Raw genomic sequence first — 19,688 nt, 5'->3', positions numbered from 1 at the left:
CTTTTACATAAGCAGGAACATTATTGGACACTGTGTCCCTTCAAAAAAAAAAAAAAAAGGAACGTAAACAGAAGTCGCCTTAAATTACAAACAGGCCTAACCAACATCTGAAGTTTCATTCTTGTTGCATTGAACCTCAGTTCCTCTCAAAGCATTATATGGTATCACTGGATGATGAATTTCTTCCTCAACTACAGCAGAAAATGGTCATACGGCATGAAAATCAGAAAAGGGAAAGAAAACATCATTCATGTTTTGAATCCCCCAGGGTGGGGGACTGCTCCCAAAGGACAAGAGGAAACTCTCAAAGGGAACTGCAGATATATTATTCTTGCAAATAGGATAAAGTTCAACAAGCCTTTCTTATTTATTTCAGGTCTGTATGAGAAGAACGATCACAACCATTTCCTCTGGCCCATGAGCCTTCACCGCTGGGGATTTTCGAGCTGTCTGGGAATGCACAGAGAAATGTTCCCCCAGAGTCAGAGGTGGACACACAGCTCATTCCAGCCATGTGCAAGACAGCCCTGCTCCTGGGAGCCAAGAATCTATTGTCTCCCTGCCCACTCAACTCCCCCCTCCAATCCTCATTATAAATAAATATCTTAAATGGAAACTTCCGGTTAGAAATAAAAGCTCTGGGTGATTTTAAAAAGTGTTAGCACTTATTTGAAATAATATTCTAGGAATGACTGATGATATATGATTCCAGGAAACTCTTTAGAGAAGCTATCTGAGGACGAGCATGACCAGGGTCACTCAAGTGTGCCCTCGCAGGGACCGAGAATGTTTATCTGCTTGGGAGTGCCTGGAGGACAAACTGTCCACACAGCCTTTCTCTTGAAATTCTACTTTAGGTCAGGCTTCCGCCGGAATCTACTCCCAAAGTTTCACACCAGACTTCTTCCATGTGAGTAACTGTCCAGTTTCATGACAGGGAAATCACTACCTTGCCCTGCAGTAAGCCTAATGGTTAAAGACAATGGAGTCAGACAGACCTCAGGTCGAACCAGGGAGTTGCTTACTAAGTGTGTGGACTTGTGCAAACTATAAAGTCTTGGAGGTGTTTCTTCTTTTTTTTCCTTCCTATTTACATAATGGAAGTCTCTCAGGACCGAAAGAAAGATGCATGTAAATCCCCTCTTTATAGTCAGACGTGTCAGCATTCGTGTGGTCACATGCTGCCCATGCCGCCAGCCCCTGGTCACCGGTGGCCAGTGGGCCCTCGAGACATGGCTGGTCCAAACTCAGATATGCGGTAAGTGCAAAACACACTCTGGACGTGTGGGTTTGGAAGGCTCAGAATGAACAATGGATGTGTCACGTTGCCATAGTTCACTCGCTCGGTCGTGTCCGACTCTTTGTGACGCCAAGGACGGCGGCACACCAGGCTTCCCTTCCCTATCTCCCTCAATTTGCTAAAACTCACGTCCATATTTGGAAGGCTCATTACAAAAAAAGGAATGTGTCATATACCACTAATAATTTTTTATACTGATTCCATATTGAAATAACAATATTTTGGATATACTGGGGTAAATTAACATATTAGAATTAACTTCACCTGTTCCTTTTAAAAATATGGCTTCCAGAAAATTTAAAAGTACCCGTGTGGCCCACATTAAACCTCTGTGACACGCTCAGCTCTGGAGCAGTCCATCCCCTGAACATGAAGCCCACTCAGACAGGCCTGCCTTCCAGTGAGGTCCACTCACTGGACCCAGTGACTCACAGGATGTCAGCACTGAGGGGGACCTTTGGGCAACCAATCCCTGGTTTTGCAAATGAGCTCCATTGTTATGGAAGCTCGCATTCTATTTTCTAGAGTTGCAGGAAACAAGCTGAATTCCCTTTCCTCTTCATCAGCCCCTCATCAACCTGCAGAGGCTGCCAGAACTATCTTCATCCCCTCTTCTACCCCTTCTCTTTTTCCCAAGCAAAGCCCTTCAGTTCCGTAAACCTCTTCACAATAGGAGACAGAGAGTTTCTAGTCCTGCTCGCATTTCAGTTAGCCAATGAATTTACACCATGTTCCCCCACCACCACCTTGATGCAAACACAGTATGGTAGACATGGTCTGACCAGCATGAACCTACTGGTTAACGTTTTGGCCCCACGGATGTTCAAACAATAGGTAAGACAAGCCGATCAAAGCAAGGACTCTGCCATCTTCCCTGGATGAGTAAAGTTAAGAAAAAATGAAAAACACCGGGGAGTTTATTTGTCAGAGCTCCGCTCAAATCCCGCAGTCAATAAATGAGAGTGCACAGTGCTTGTAAACTGGTGTGGTCCCTTAAGTTTGGCCATTGCATTCAAAGGGTGTCTGTTTTTACACCCTGGCCAGGACCATTCCCGAGCCTCCCCGCCTGCCACCTGCCTTACAATGTACCCAGGGTTGGAAAGGAATTGGTGTTGATGGAAGCGAAAAAGTATTTACAATTCTTAAAAATTCTAATCACGTGATTATACATTTTTATCACCAGACCTCAAATATCCCCTTAGCCACTTAACTGCTCATGCCAGTTTGGACCAAAACCAAGGAAATCTTTCAATGGGATGACAGATGCCGAAACTGAATATGTGATAGGAAAATAATTCTCAAGAGATAACGAGCACTCAGGCAGTTAAGTATGAGTAAAAGCCACAAATAATGCTTTCTACTGATACACATGTACTTCCATAGAAACACAAGCTTAATCAAGGCCAAAAGGATCACATACTTTAAGTTAAATCAAAAGTTATAATAAGAGGGATTTACAACTGTACAGTTCTTTATAATTTACAAGGTCTGTGTGTGACCTCAGTCACTCATCAGAGCCCCTCGTCCCCATCTCCCCTCCTCTCCATTTAATGGATAAAGGAAACAAATGCTTGGGTGATGTGATCAGAGTCCAGCTGCGAGTGTGTGAGACTGGGGCTGTAAGCCCGGGTCTTCCTGGGACTCCTCAACCAGGCTTTTTTGCCTCTAGGGAGGGCTTTCCAGGTGGTGCAGTGGTGAAGAATCTGCCTGCCAGTTCAGGAGACTCAAGAGACTCAGGTTCCATCCCTGGGTCAGGATGATCCCCTGGAGGAGGAAGCGGCAACTCACTTCAATATTCTTGCCCAGAAAATCCCATGGACAGAGGAGCCTGGTGGGCTACAGTCCATGGGGTTGCAAAGAGTTGGACAAAACTGAGCGACTGAGAACATGCTTGGTAATATTTTCAAAATGGCAATATCCCAGACTGACACTGCAGGTGGATTCTTTACAAGCTGAGCAACCAGGGAAGCCTATTTCAAAGTGTACATTAACGGAACATCAATGGCCTGTGATATAAAGCATGTCAGCGACTAGCTACTTGCTTCCCAGTATTTTAGAATTTAATTTCCTCACCTCAAAGATAAACACTCAGATTAGACAGTCTCCAAGCCCCCCATCAATGACACCTTTCATAATTATCTGTTAGTAACAAGATTTTGAAATATATACTTAAGGCATAATGTATTTGGAAGTAAGGCTTGCTTACTTGGACTGAACTCTACTGACTGTTTTGGGTAACACCCAAATTCCACTTCTGAAGAAGGCTACCCGGCCAGTCTTCAAGTTGTCATCCACAGTGAGCATGGCTGTTTAGTGAAGGGCTCCACCAAGAGTAGGATCTCAAAGTATGCCCAGAGGAAGGCTTTCAAGACCCCAGAGGCCAGTGAATGCAGTAAATTATTGAATCTATTAAAACACTGGCCCAATAGCCTTTTTTATATAAATGGAAAAGTTGATCTGACAGTTCCAAGGAATCCCAGGCAGCCAAAAGAATCTTGAGAAAGAACAAGTTGGAGGAGTCATACTTTCCAATTTCAAAACTTACTACAAAGCTACCGTGATAAACATAGTGTGGTACTAGCTTAAGGACAGACATATAGACCAATGGAATAGAATTTAGTCTTGAAAAACCATACATGCATGGTGGATTGGCTTTTGGCAAGGGTCTAGACCATTTAATGGAGAAAGACTAGTCTCTTTAAGGAATAATGGTGGAAAACTGGACATCCACGTGCAAAAGAATATTTGGGATCCTAACATTCCACCATATACAAAAATTCATTCAAAAGGGATCACAGTTGTAAAAGCTGAAACTATGGAACACTTAGAAAAAAACATAGAAGGAAACCTTCATGATCTTGGATTGGGCAATGAATTCTCATATATGACATCAAAAGCACAATAAACAACAAAAAATAGATAAGCTGCCCTTCATTAAGTTAAACAACTTTTTCTACAGAAAAGGATCATACCAAGAGAATAAAAAAGACAGCTCCCAAAAGGGGAGAAAATGTTTTCAAATCATATGTATGATAAGGATTTAGTATCCAGAACATTTAAGAACTCTCACAACTCTGCAACAAAACGGTATAAATCCAGCTTAAAAATAGGCAAAGACTTTAACAGACATTTTTACAAAGAAGACATAGAAATGACTGATAAGCACATGGAAAGATGTTAAACATTACTAATCATTAGGGAAATGCAAGTCAAAACCACAATGAGATACTACTTCATGCCCACTGAGATGGCTATAACAACAAAACAGAAAATAAATTTTGGTGGATTATGGAAAAACTGAAACCCTCATACCTTGTTGGTGGGAAAAAAGTCTGGCAGTTCCTCAAAACAGAATTACTATATGACCTAGCAACTCCACTGCTAAGTATACACCCCAAAGACCTGAAAATAAGCGTTAAAATACAAAGTTGTATATAAATGTTTGTGGTAGTGCTATTCACTATAGCCAAAATGTAACAACAACCCGAATGTCCATGATACTATGGTATATCCATACAATGGAATATTATTCAGCCAAAACCACGCTCAATAAAGGAAGCCAGACGCAAAAGGCCACATATTATATAATTCCAATTATATGAAACTTCCAGAACAGGCAGGTTCGTGGAGACAGAAAGCAGATTAGTGATTTCCAGGACTGGGGAGCAGGGTCTGAAAAGGTGCCCCAGAGATGACTATTTAAAGTAGAGGGTTACTTTAGGGGTAATGGCAATATTCTGGAACTAGATAGTAGCGAAGCTTGCACAACATTCGGGATGTATTAAGTGCCACCAAGTTGTACATTTAAAAGGTTAGAATGGGGGACTTCCCTGGTGGTCCAGTGGCTAAGACTCCACGCTCCTGATGCACAGGGCATGGGTTCATCCCTGGCCAGCGAGCTAGATCCCACGTACTGCAACTAAAGATCTCGCATGCTACCATGAAGACAGAGGATGCCACGTGCCGCAACAGCCACATAAACAGAAAACAAATACTTTTGGAAAGAAAAGTTAGAGCAGGTTAGCAACCTCACTCCAATAAAAATTAATTTAAAAAAACATTAGGATGGTAACTTTTATGTTGTACTTTGCCACGAAATGCAAAAGTAAATACATGAAACTGCTGGCTGGCTCCACTCTGTGTGGTGACTAAAGAGGCAGATAGTATTTGTGTCCAGCACACCATGGGGGAGCTGGGTGAGGGGGACCCACACAGGGGCTGAGGCAGCTGAAGAATGCACCAGGCCTTCCTGGCCAGGACGTACCGCTCCCAACAGGTCTGACTTCCATGGTTTCGCTTTCAACTTGTGAATTCCCCAAATTCGCAGAAATGTGGAGACTCGTATTCAGAAATGAGTATAAATATACCTGATGTTTTCAGGCTGTCTGATATTTGAGACCATCCCAGTCTTTTTTTTTTTTTGCATTTCCCCTTATCCTTTTCTTTTTTTTTTTTTTTTAATTTTTTTATTAGTTGGAGGCTAATTACTTCACAACATTTCAGTGGGTTTTGTCATACATTGATATGAATCAGCCATAGATTTACACTTATTCCCCATCCCGATCCCCCCTCCCATCTCCCTCTCCACCCGATTCCTCTGGGTCTTCCCAGTGCACCAGGCCGGAGCACTTGTCTCATGCATCCCACCTGGGCTGGTGATCTGTTTCACCATAGATAGTATACATGCTGTTCTTTTGAAACATCCCACCCTCACATTCTCCCACAGAGTTCAAAAGTCTGTTCTGTATTTCTGTGTCTCTTTTTCTGTTTTGCATATAGGGTTATCGTTACCATCTTTCTAATTCCATATATATGTGTTAGTATGCTGTAATGTTCTTTATCTTTCTGGCTTACTTCACTCTGTATAAGGGGCTCCAGTTTCATCCATCTCATTAGGACTGGTTCAATGAATTCTTTTTAACGGCTGAGTAATATTCCATGGTGTATATGTACCACAGCTTCCTTATCCATTCATCTGCTGATGGGCATCTAGGTTGCTTCCATGTCCTGGCTATTATAAACAGTGCTGCGATGAACATTGGGGTGCACGTGTCTCTTTCAGATCTGGTTTCCTCAGTGTGTATGCCCAGAAGTGGTATTGCTGGGTCATATGGCAGTTCTATTTCCAGTTTTTTAAGGAATCTCCACACTGTTCTCCATAGTGGCTGTACTAGTTTGCATTCCCACCAACAGTGTAAGAGGGTTCCCTTTTCTCCACACCCTCTCCAGCATTTATTGCTTGTAGACTTTTGGATAGCAGCCATCCTGACTGGCGTGTAATGGTACCTCATTGTGGTTTTGATTTGCATTTCTCTAATAATGAGTGATGTTGAGCATCTTTTCATGTGTTTGTTAGCCATCTGTATGTCTTCTTTGGAGAAATGTCTGTTTAGTTCTTTGGCCCATTTTTTGATTGGGTCATTTATTTTTCTGGAATTGAGCTGCAGGAGTTGCTTGTATATTTTTGAGATTAATCCTTTGTCTGTTTCTTCATTTGCTATTATTTTCTCCCAATCTGACGGCTGTCTTTTCACCTTACTTATAGTTTCTTTTGTAGTGCAAAAGCTTTTAAGTTTCATTAGGTCCCATTTGTTTAGTTTTGCTTTTATTTCCAATATTCTGGGAGGTGGGTCATAGAGGATCTTGCTGTGATTTATGTCGGAGAGTGTTTTGCCTATGTTCTCCTCTAGGAGTTTTACCATCCCAGTCTTGATCTTCCGTTCATTAAAGCCAGCATTTGAGCTGACTGCATTTAGAAAATGGCGTTCAAATACCAGACAAAACTAATTATGACAAAATTTCTTCCTCTTACTTCTAAAAGACAAAGCTTATGAGATCATAGGACAACTGGCCTGATTGAATTTACATGGTGGAACCACACCATCTGTATCTCCAGTTCCCTCTGTGATTGGCACGTGCTCAGAGGGGCCCTGGGAGCAGCCTCCACAGTTTTCTCCCTTTTTGCTCTGTTGCCCTGTCCCAAGTTGTCTCCCTGCAAGCGCAATCCGACTTGGTCGCCAGTAGTTGAAAGCAACTGCCTTCAAGTCTAATGAGGCCAAGGTTGTGCAAGAGTCCTGCAGTCCGTCCTGGGTCCTGCAGACGAGCAGCGCTATCCGTCGGACTGCAGACCCTTGAAGGGAGGTACTCTTGCTCACCACTGGGTCCTCAACTTCAAGCCCGCAGCCAGTGACACAGGTTGAAACTCAAGTATTTGGGTATCTGAACGACCAGAGCCTTAGAGATGACTGGAGCACAAAATAAGAAAGCCTACTAGAAGCAGCACATATGTGTGTACTGCAACATAGCACACTGAGTTAAGCTTTTTTTTTTTTTTTGCCATTTTCATGGGATTGAATATCTGGAAAAAATCAACTAGAAATGAGTGCTGTCTGAGGCATGTCAGTGGCAGAAGAGAAAGCTCCTGCTGCAAATGAAAACAACCTCAGAACTCAGGACGTGTAACTCGGGAGTCATGTGTGAAGTATTATTTAAATGTTTATTTCCTTTTGCCCCCGTTTCCCACTTCCATTTTCTACTTCACCCCGATGTACAACTGTTCTAATGTGCTAATATGAATCCATTTCCTTCTATTAGTTCTTAAAAACTGGACGTCGGGTGAGCCCCTGGTTTTGGTTTATGACATTTCAATTCAGGGTGATGAACCATTCTCTCTTACTCTGTATGTGAGGACTGATGTACAATGTCTTCAAGGCCTTGACAGAAAAAGTACAGTATCAAAAGTATGAAAACTTCATCTGAAATCTTCAGGGTCAGGAGGTTGACTATAAATAAAGTCAAAGTTGGTCAAGTTATCTAGGCTTAGTTTAATAGAAAAGATGTCTAATAAGTCAGAGAACAGCGTTATGTCTTACTGTGTGTGACTTTTACATTAATGTTTTCTACCAGAAAATAAATTAGGCACAAGGTATTTCCTTGAACTTCCTTGTTCTTTTGACCACTGGAACAGTTATTTCCTTTCAGCTACCTGAGGACTTTCATAGGCTGAGTTAATCATTTCTTAAAGGGAAGGAATGAAATTACTACAAGGAAAACTAAAAAACAAGATAAGCTTTAGAAAATATTATAATATTTAGGTCTCTCAAATTATAAAGAATCTATTATTCTTGGTTAAATTTTTGATGGCTAAACACACTGTTTTTCAATATTTGGGCTTCCTTGGTGGCTCAGTGGCAAAGAATCCGCCTCCAGTGAAGAGATGTGGTGATCCTCTGGAGAACGAAATGGCTACCCACTCCAGTATTTTTGCCTGGGAAATCCCATGGATGGAGAAGCCTGGTGGGCTACAGTTCGTAGGATCGCAAAATTGGATACAACTTAGCAACTAAAATGACAAACAACAACATTTCAATATTTAAAAATGACTTGAAAATTAGACTAAATTTGAATTTGAATTTAGATTTGAATTTAAAATTGAATTTAAGATGCATAATTGGGACTTCCCTGGTGGTCCAGTGGTTAAGAAAAAGTGAAAGTGTTAGTCGCTCAGTCACTCTTTGTGACCCCATGGACTGTAGCCCGCCAGGCTCCTCTGTTCATGGGATTTTCCAGGCAAGAATACTGGAGTGGGGAGCCATTCCCTTCTCCAGGGGATCTTCCCGACCCAGGGATCGAACCCTGGTCTCCTGCATTGCAAGCAGATTCTTTACTATCTGAGCCACCACAGACGCCCGCTGGTTAAGAATCTGCCTGCCAATGCAGGGGACACTGGTTTGATCCCTGGTCCAGAAGATCCCACAGGCTGTAGGGCAAATCAGTCCATGCAGCACGACTACTGATCCCAAACTCCAGAGCCCACGATCTGCAGCTACTGAAGCCTGTGCTCTGCAACAAGAGAAGCCTGCGTACTGCAACCAGAGAAAGCCTCTGCGTAACAATGAAGACCCAGTGCAGCCAGAGATGTGTAAATAAATGAAATTTTTTAAAAAGATGAGAAAATGGAAACATGTGCTCTTTAAGGCCCAAACTTACTTGATCATGAGGCTTTGGCCATCTATAGCTTCACCATCCCCTATGTCATACTTGCTGGTCAGGTAAAGGGAAATCTCAGTCTTGGCGAGTTGATTTAGTGTGTTTATCTTGTCAGGGTCATTAGGGTCAACAGCTCCTTCCCCTGCAGAATAAAGCGCTGTTATTTTCCAACTCACTGACTGTGATAGTGGTATCATCAATGAAAGACAAAGGTTCTGTAGGAGACATGGGGCTTGGGAGTTGAGCAGGAGATCGTGGTCCTCAGAGAAAACCACATTCCAATGTCCTTACAGTGGCTTTTAAAAAATCTGTGAATTAAACATTAAAATAGCATGGGACATTGATATTCAAAATTTGAAAAAAATCACTGAAAGAGAACTGTCAATAAAAGACATCATTGGAAAAAATAACAAGGAACTTTTAGTAAATTTTGCTCTTTTTCTTTATGATTGACAAATCCTTTTTGACATATATAGAGCTTCAAGAATAGTAAATTGTTTTACAATTGAGCATACTAAGTAGTACAGAATCCTTCATGTAAAAGGGGGCTAGTGTAGTGATTATCCTTTAAATGAACCTGCAAATTAAATAAGATTTTTGGATCTAGGATAGGAAAACCAACAAACCATCCAACCAACCAACCAAATACAAACCAGAGGGAAGACGCCCTTACCAAGGAAAGATTCCACATTAGGTACCTCTTCCAGCAACTCCAACAGCTCATTCAGTAAGTCATTCTTTTCTGGTGCAATAGCATCTTGGTGTTCCAATAAGAGCTTTACATAGAAAGCAACACACAAAGATACAAGTAAATTCTCAACAGCTACCATATTTACATAGTCCTCTTCCTGATTTTTCGTGATAACTTTCTTCTGATATTGTTTGAATCTTAAATGCAAGTCTGACATTTATTACAGAGAAACACAGTTTGTACTTTATCTTAGAGGCAAGTGCATACTCTTTATCAAGAAAGTGTAGTTTTTAGGAAAGGTGTTCATAAACACTCTTTCAGCAAAATCTTGCCAAATCTGTCAAGAGGCAGTTTTCTTCCACCTAAACCCTGTGCTTCTTCCACGTTTATATAAAAGGTCAAAGTTGAGGGATAAATTAGGAGTCTAGGATTAAAATACACACACTACTACATATAAAATAGATAACCAACTAGGACCTACTGTATAGCTCAAGGAACTATACTTAATATTTTGTAATAACCTATAAGGGAAAAGAATCTGAAAGAGTGTATATATGTGTTTGACACACATATACACACATAATATATATACACAGATATTCTGAACCACCTTTGCTGTATACTTGAAACTAACATAACAGTGCAAATCAACTACACTCCAATAAAAAAGAGAAAAAAGTCAAAGCTGGGGGGGGGAAAGAATCTAAAATAATGCAGAAGTCTCTTGACTAACATGGTAGCAAACTGCAAGGACATTTCCATATCTCTTCAGAGAAAAATTACACAGTAATCAAACATTATAGTTATATTTTAAAAAATCACCACTATTAGCTATTTTTCTGAGATGTTTAGTAACAAACTTATTAAGATATCATTCACATACCATACAATCGACCCATTTAAAGTGTATAATTCAACATTTATTAGTATATTTCATAGAGTTGTGCAACCATTACCACACCAATTTTAGAGCATTTTTAGCATTTACCCCCCATCCAAAGAAACTCTGTATCTTTCAGAAGTCATCTGAAAATCACCTTGTTTCCATAGATTTCCCTCTTCTGGACCTTTTGTATGTATGTATTTTATATATATATATGTATATATATAAAATGTATGAGCTTTTGTGACTAGTTTCTGCACTATTAGCTATTTTAATCTGTCTGGCATTTAATGATCTTTCATGGGTGGGGATGGCAGAGATGCCCATATGATTCCTTGGCCTGAGACTCAGATGTGCCAGCAGGTTGTTCCCTTCAGAATTAAAAAAAAAAAAAAAAGATCAATGGTAACATGGCTGGGTGTTCGCCAGGTCTTAGAGGAAATAATAACTCTGGAGGAACAGCAGCATCTAGGACAACACATCTGCTCTTGTTTTCATTTAGAATTAATAGAACAATGTTTGCAAAATATGAGACTGGTACCCCTGGTGATGGGAAATATTTCAGTTGTTTTGAGTAACTATCTTGCAAAACAAAAATCTGAATCATGTGATAAAAGTAGTCTTTTCCATGTTTAATCTCCTTTTCAACAGCTTTACTGAGATATAATTAACACGTGACTGGGCTTCCAGGTGGCTCAGTGGAAAGAATCCACTTGCCAATGCAGGAGACGAGAGTTCGATCCCTGGGTCAGGACGATCCCCAGGAGTAAAAAACCGCACCCCACTCCAGTGTTCTGGCCTGGAAAGTCCCATGGACAGAGGAGCCTGGCGGGCTGCAGTCCATGGGGTCACAGAGAGTCAGACACGACTGAATAACTAAGTGGGACTTCCCTGGCGGCTCAGATGGCAAAGCGTCTGCCTATAGTATGGGAGACCTGGGTTTGATCCCTGGGTCAGGATGATCCCCGGGAGTAGGAAGTGACAACCCTATCCAGTATTCTTGCCTGGAAAATCCCATGGACAGAGGAGCCTGGCGGGCTGCAGTCCATGGGGTCACAGAGAGTCGGGCAAGACTGAGCAACTAAGTATGCAAGCATGATGACTAAAGATGTTGAGCATCTTTTCGTGTGTTTATACTATTGTATATCTTCCTTGAAGAAATCTCTATTCAGATGATTTGCCTGTTTAAAAAATTATTTTTATGTTTTTTTAACTAGTAAATAGTAAAATACAGATGACAAAATCTACCATCTTAACCATTTTTAAGTGTAGAGTTCAGTAGTGTTAAGTACATTAATGTGCCTCCAATCTATATAACTCTTTAATCTTGCAAAATTGAAACTATATCCATTCAACAACTTCCCATTCCACCATTCCACTTTTCTGTCTCTGAATTTGACTACTCTAGGTATCTTGTATAAGAGGAATGATACAGTATTTGCCTTTTTCCATCTGGTTTACTTCACTTGGCATAACATCCTCAAGGTTTATCCATGCTGCGGCATCAGAATTTCCTTCCTACTTAAGGCTGAATAAAACTCCATTGTTTTTTGGAATATTCCACATTTTTACACCACATTTTGATTATAAGTGGGCACTTGGTTGCTTCCACTTTTTGGCTACTGTACAATGCTGCAGTGAACAGGAGGGTACAAGTGTCTTTGACTTTGCTTCTTCTTTTGAGTATATACCCAGAACTGAATATGTTCTTAACTTTTTTGAGAAACGATCACATTGTTTTCTATAGCAGCTGTACCATTTAACATTCCCACTGATAGTATAACAGGGTTCTAGTTTTTCTATATCTCTGCTAACACATTTTCCAGTTTTTGTTTTTATATTAATAGTAGCCACTATAATGGGTGTAAGGTGGTATCTTGTGTGTTGTTTTTTTTTTTCCAAATCAAATGACAGATTCATTGGCTGTCTCTGTTATACAACGAGGCAAAATCACTGCAGTTTTGATTTGTATTTCCCTAGACATGAGTGATGCTGAACATCTTCATGTGTTTGGTCAGTCATCTGTCTTCTTTGGAAGAACATTGATTCAAGTCTCTAGTTCATTTTAGAATTGGGATGCTTTCTGTTGCTGTTTGATTGTAGGAATGGTTTACATATTCTTGGTTATTAACTGTAAATCAGACATATGGTTTGCAGGTTTTTCTCCCATTCTATAGGTTGCCTTTTCACCATGATCACTGTCTCATTTGAGACACAGCAGTCCATTTTTATTTTCAGTTGTGCATTTTTAAATTGGATTATTTATCTCATCATTGAGCTGTAGGTTTTCTTCATATATTCTGGATACAAGTTCTTTGACAGATATACTATCTGAAATTATTTTCTCTCATCCTCTTGGTTGTCTTCTCAATTTCCTGATGGCGATGTTTACAGCATGAAAGTTTCTAACTTTGAGGAGGTCCAATTTATTTTTTTTGTATGTGTGTATTTTTTTTTTTGTGGCTTATACATTTGGTGTCATACCTAAGAAACCACTGCCTATTCAAGGCTGCAAAGATTTACTCCTATGTTTTCTTCTAAGAGTTTTATACATACATATTTTGACAGATTTATTTATTTATTGATGGCTGTGCTTGGTCTTCTTGGCTGTACACAGGCTTTCTCTAGCTGTGGTGGGCGAACTTCCCATCGCAGAGGCTTCTCTGGTTGCGGGGCCCAGGCTCCAGGGCGCACGGGCTTCAGTGGTGGTGGTGTACAGGCCTGGCTGCCCTGAAGCATGTAGAATCCTCCTGGACCAGAGACTGAGCCCGGGCCCCCTGCACTGGAGGCAGAGTCTTAGCCACTGGACCACCTGGGAAGTCCCCTTTCTACTCTCTCTCTTTTAAAGAATTATATATATATATATACTTTGATTTGGTTATGTGGGATCTTAGTTCCCCAATCAGGGATCACACCTGTGCCCCCTGCAGTGGAAGCTTGTATTCTTAACCACTGTGCCAGCAGCGAAGTCTATCCACTCTGTCTTAATCGTGAAGATTAGCAAAGGAGAGAGTTATCTGTTCAATGTCGCATTTCCCCTAACATTCCCTGATGCTTACAAACTGGGTTTTTAAGAAAGGGAGAGGAAGCCTCAGGCGCAGAACTTCCAGGAAGCAACTATGTTCAACTATTGTGTTTTCATTACATTTATTTACTTTTAAAGTTTCTGTGCACTGCAAGGCATGCTAGTTTTTCTACTATGGTTGGATTTAAAGAAAGATGCCATAGAGATGATAGAAAGACATGGTGAAATCTGGAAAGGCGGTACAGTGGATGTTTGCGGGGGAAGGTAAGTCAAAGACAAGAATAAACTAAGAAAGGTGGATCAAATCAATTTATATTCTTGTTTGCTCAAGAGAGGGGACAGCTGATTTGGCTGCTGTCTCTGGAAGGGATGATTTAGCAGCCACCTTCTACTCTCTATTCTGATAATTACAGAACATAAAAAAATCTAGAAATGTCTCCTTCAAGAGCTAATTTTGAGGTTCTATATGTTCCTTAGGGAACAAGGAGCAAGCATGTGGCCAACGGTCTGGCCAGTCGTGTGGCTGCCTGCCTCCCTGGAGACAGACAGTAAACAAGGACAGTCTTCCCTGCAATTACATTTTTCCCACATTATTACATCTGCTTCCAACCACACACAGAAAGGAATTCCAAATCGGTTACAAGTCATGTTTCCTAGGATTGGATTCTGTTTTTAATTCTTGTTAACAAAAGGAACAGATTATTTCTCTTTAAAGATTAACAGTCTAAATGAATTACAGTAACATTCTCTCTGCTATCCTTGGGAAAGAATCTCCCTTTCCCTCCACATGTTGTCCTTAGCACACGTGCAATCAACACGTGGACATTTTTTTTTTGGAGATGAATAATTTACCACAGAGACAGACAAACGGGTTGAGGTTCAAAGTCTACCTATTTGTTAGGAAATTATTTCTGCAAATGGTGTATTACTGGACATGTGTGCTGGCTGACTTGGGGTGTTTATATATAGGGAAAACAAGTACAGCCTCTTTATTTAATCAACCCACCCAGTCCCTCAGCCGGTCTTTTAGAACTGTTTTTGTTTAGGGTCACTCAAAATACTGATGGAGAGCTTGCTGCAGAGATCAAGGAAGGTTTCCTGTCCCAACCCTAAAAGGGGGAGATCAAAAGTAGATCGTCTTTCTTTCCAACCCATATTTAAACTTTAGTTACTTAGAAGAGTTTGATAATAAAGACTGAAATTTTGGGCAGCCAATTTTTGCCACTCGTTAGTATATTTGGTTTGGCAGGGACAGGGGCAAGACCTTTTAGAGGTGTGTCTTTGCTGTGCTTTTCCCCAGTTGCGAGTATAATCGGAAGCTGGGTGTATCCTTAACCACCTTCTGAGGCTTCCTGACCTTTAGTCTGGGTCTGAGTCACCTGGGGTCTGGTTAGAACGCAGGTTCTGATTTTGTAGGTCTTGCATGGGTTTCTAGTATTAGCTTAGAGTAGCCATGTCCAGAACTGTTCTTGGAAAGATTATGTTTTAAGAACCTAGCTGCTTCAGGATAAGTTCTGCTTGGTCTTAAACAAAGAACCTCACAATGCTGAGAAAACTGCCCTGCCCCTAAAATGCACCTAATACAGGCTAATGGTTGACGGTGATGTCTGTGTGTGAACTAGAGGGGACATTATGACATAGCACTGACTATGTCTAGAAGTGCGGTTTTCTACAACAACAGAAGAGATTCTTTGTAGGTGGCTGTTGTTGGAGGTGAGGGGTGGGAGTCTTCTTTTCTCCAACCTAGAGCAGCCTATTTATTCCCTCTCTCTTTATGTCCAAACCTTAGAAGAGAGGGAACATTCTTATTTTCCCAGAAAACTGCTAGAATAGCAAAGACAATTCCCGAAAAGGGGAGAGACCGACGATGGGGTTCAGGCAGTATGGCCTTGGTGGGTGGAGAAAATACCAGGGCTGCCCCTGCTCAGGGATTAAACCATTCACCATCTGACTGTAAATGGATCATGGAAGAAGTAAACGTTCCTTTTTGGGAGAAGGAGTCTTCTTAACATGTAAGAATCAGAGAATAAACATATCATGTCAAAAGTGAACTTTTCTTTTTCGGGAAAAGGAGGTTCATCACTGTATAAGGGGCGGGAATAAATAAAGTGTGTGTTTTTAGGATTAAGAACACGAGGAGGAGCACATGCTCACAGTAACTCTCTGCAGAAACTAAACATTCTCAAGACTGATGTCTGAACCCCGGGTCCACTGCTAAGACCCTCCTCCAGCCTCACTTACTGAATGTGTGTTGATGATTTCTTCAATTGAAATATAAATGACTGGCTTGCTGACTGTCACCACATCTGTGTACTTATCCATATTAAACTTTTCTTCTGGTTCAGGGACATTACATGCTTCTTTGAAATATTTCCTAAAAAAAGGAAAGAAATAATTTTAGAGTCAGTTTTGTGAATAAAACACTTTTTATCAAAATGGTGAGATCTTCAGTGATGGGGAGGGCTTTGCGTTTTCCCCGCACTTATTGGAGGATCCAATCTAGCAGCTTCTAGGCTGATTCTAGATGGCGAAGCCGAGTCCATGTTTCTGGGTATCGCACCCAGCTCCTCAAACAGGGATAGTCAGAGCAGTTAGGTAGGCCTCAGGCCTTGTGACGGACCCAGTGTAATCAAGTTATGGGCATGTCGTTTAAAAAATATGATTTAAAAAATGCCCCCTGAAATCTAAACAAAAATGTCAAGACTGATGTTCTTCTTTAAGAATCAAGTCTTTTAAGAGAAAATAACCCCAAAAGCAATTAAGCAATTAATTAAAAGAAAAAAGGAAGTCAAAGGAGGTTTTAAGAGAAGATAAGGAATTACAAGAAATGGATGCTACATTTTTTAGTAACATCAAATTTGCTACTTTAATTGGCACAAACTTCTGCGGCCTTCAACAGCCTTTCAGAGTTTCTGTTACCAATTTGACGAAAATTCAAGGTAAGCCTGCTGCTACTGCTGCTGCTGCTAAGTGGCTTCAGTGGTGTCTGACTCTGTGTGACCCCATAGACGGCAGCCCACCAAGCTCCGCTGTCCCTGGGATTCTCCAGGCAAGAATACTGGAGCGGGTTGCCATTTCCTTCAATGCATGAAAGTGAAAAGTGAAAAGTGAAAGTGAAGTCGCTCAGTCGTGTCCAACGCTTAATGACCCCCATGGACTGTACCCTACCAGGCTCCTCCATCCATGGGATTTTCCAGGCAAGAGTACTGGAGTGGGCTGCCATTTCCTTCAATGCATGAAAGTGGAAAGTGAAAAGTGAAAGTGAAGTCGCTCAGTCGTGTCCAACTCTTAGCGACCCCATGGCCTGCAGCCTACCAGGCTCCTCCATCCATGGGATTTTCCAGGCCAGAGTACTGGAGCGGGGTGCCATTGCCTTCTCCAAGGTAAGCCTACTCTGCTCTTAATCGATCTAGACCACAGTTGCTGGCTGGAAAGGCTGTTGAGACCAGACACACGGTTACATACAACGGCCCCTCCCTCCAGTGCTCAGCCTCTTCAAAAGTCTGCCATTTGAAGCTACCTAAATTTCAACCAAGAGATGCAGAAAAGCCAGGTGTGCTGTGATAATGGCTTAGGAGGGATTCTTAGCACAGGTAGAACAGGTATTTTAGGTTGTAAGTGTGTAAGTGTTTCCTATGCCTAAAGTATCCTTGGTGTATCTCCTAAGGGCACCCAAGACTTGTCCACCGGAAAGACCCCTGCCTTCCCACCCCAAGGCCGGGGGACGGGAACCGGCAGGCAGCCCACGGACAGCTGGCCTCCCTGTGCTGCCTGCCTGCCATCTTTCGTGGCTGCTGAGGAACACAAAAGATGAATATAAGTGGAAGAGAAAAAAACAATATGGATTTAGGAGATGAAGGGAGACGTTTGGTTTTTTCTTTTAAATGAAGAGTTGGAAACACAGGAGTTTAGTAGGAATAATCTGACAGAAAAGCAGGTGCAAAAGGGGTTTGAAGAGCAGCTAAGGATTCACAAGAAATGGATGTTACTTTTTTAGTCAGTGAGGAGATCTAAAATTAGCAGTGTGAGAAAAATCAAGCTTTCTCATAAGAAGAGGATTTGGTGGAATTTCTTCACAAGAGGCCACAAATGCCAAACAGAGATGAATGCTCATGAACTACTTCTGTCAGCAGATAAATCACTGATGTGGAGGAAAACTGAGGAACAGGAAATTATCATCTTCCAAGCTGAGGCTACATGGATGTCACAGCTGTATGATGACTGACAGAAAAGAGAAAACGAATGCCTAGAGGAGTGTGCTTCCTCAGAGAGCTTCTGAGCGAGCAAATGTGCCTCCCAGACTCACGCCTCCTCCCACGTCCCGTGAAATCATCCGCGATAGAACTTGGAGAGCATAGGATCAATAGAACTGCCTCACATGTGTATTTAAGAGATGTTCCAGCACAGGACACATTCACACACAATCCTCAACAAGTGTAACAGCTGGATTTTCCCCACCTGTCAAAACCAAATACTCAGTTTCCTGCCATTGTTTGGTGCAGATAAGGCAAGTTTTCCTGAATAGACAAAAGATAATCCTTTTTCCAAGCTCAAAAAAGTAGAAGTTAGGTGTTTTGATTCTTTTTTTAATTCTAAGTACTACAAGCCTAAGGGGCTTCCCCAATGGCTCAGCAGTAAAAAAAAAATCCTCCTGCAATGCAGGAGCCGGGGGTTCGATCCCTGGGTTGGGAAGATTCCCTGGAGGAGGAAATGGCAACTCACTCCAGTATTCTTCCTGGAAAAATCCCATGGACAGAGGAGACTGGCGGGCTACAGTCCAAAGGGGCATAAAGAGTCGGACAAGACTGAGTGACTGAGCACACACAAGCCTAAACATACCAAGATGATTAAATATTTCTTTTTGTCAAAAGCACAAATCATACATATGGGGATGACTCAGTGTAACAGGGGCGCTGGCTATAGGGGTAGGATCGGGAACACCAGACAGAGGGAACTTGGCCTGATCGTCCATGCTTCCTCTCTCCTCATGGTGGTAACCAGCACAAGAAATGCACGCAGTGACTTTCCTGGTAGTCCAGTGGGTAAGACTCTGCCCTTCCAATACAGGGGGTATGGGTTCAGTCCCTGGCTGGGGAACTAAGATCCTGTATGCTGTGCAGTGTGGCCAAAAACATAAATGACTAAACAAAATTAAAATTTTAAAGGCTTTATAAAAAAAAAAGGAAATAAAAGAGGTTTATGCTAAGGTGAAAATTTAACACAATTTATAATTAAAAAAGAAAAGAAAAAAAAAAAAAAGAAATGCAAGCAGCCCCCTGGGGTTCCTGCCCTCACCCCCAACTTCAGCTCTGGGCACAGCATACATTACTCTTGTCCAGCACCTTGCAAGCTTCTCCAAAGGTAATGACCCCTTTCACCTGAACTCCTGATACGTCTCTGATAAATAGTCGTTCATAGAGGAGAGGTGCTCGTTTTCTCCTTCGAAGAGCTTGTTGGAGGCTGCATGCTGCAGGACTTTGGCCACCGATCCCAAGTTTCTCCTCTGGTCGGGATTGATCTGACCTCCGGCTGTCATGTCGATGATATCGAAGCCGTCTGGGGCGACGATGGCTGGGTTCATGTACCGGTAGTACAGGAGGTTTCCAACAATCTGGAGGGAGGCAGAAGAGAAGAGTATTTTTGAGAGAGAAAACTCGAGTTTGGAGTGTTTCTGTTTTGTTTTTTGGTCTTGTGGCTGCGGGATATTGTAGTTCCCTGACCAGGGATTGAACCCAGACCCTTGGCAGTGAGATCTTGGAGTCCTAACCACTGGACCACCAGGGGAGTCCCTGGAGGTTGT

General features: G+C 41.7%; 1 protein-coding gene across 2 annotated transcripts in view; it reads right to left on the bottom strand.

Annotated features, from left to right (window-relative positions):
• Window positions 1-19,688, bottom strand: part of IQGAP2 (IQ motif containing GTPase activating protein 2) — a 299,140-nt gene that overhangs the window by 14,081 nt on the left and 265,371 nt on the right. For both annotated transcript variants that reach the window (XM_043470700.1, XM_043470701.1), the window contains 4 exons: window positions 19,267-19,499; window positions 16,130-16,262; window positions 9,963-10,065; window positions 9,290-9,431 (listed from right to left, as the gene is read on the bottom strand). In XM_043470700.1, the coding sequence (XP_043326635.1) occupies window positions 9,290-9,431; window positions 9,963-10,065; window positions 16,130-16,262; window positions 19,267-19,499 (611 nt within the window). The remainder of the gene's footprint in view (window positions 1-9,289; window positions 9,432-9,962; window positions 10,066-16,129; window positions 16,263-19,266; window positions 19,500-19,688) is intronic.

Source organism: Cervus canadensis, chromosome 6 (genome assembly GCF_019320065.1).
Source record: "Cervus canadensis isolate Bull #8, Minnesota chromosome 6, ASM1932006v1, whole genome shotgun sequence".
Lineage (NCBI taxonomy): Eukaryota > Metazoa > Chordata > Mammalia > Artiodactyla > Cervidae > Cervus > Cervus canadensis.
The sequence above is the reverse complement of the archived record's forward strand: the minus strand, read 5'-3'. Positions and strand labels throughout refer to the sequence as shown.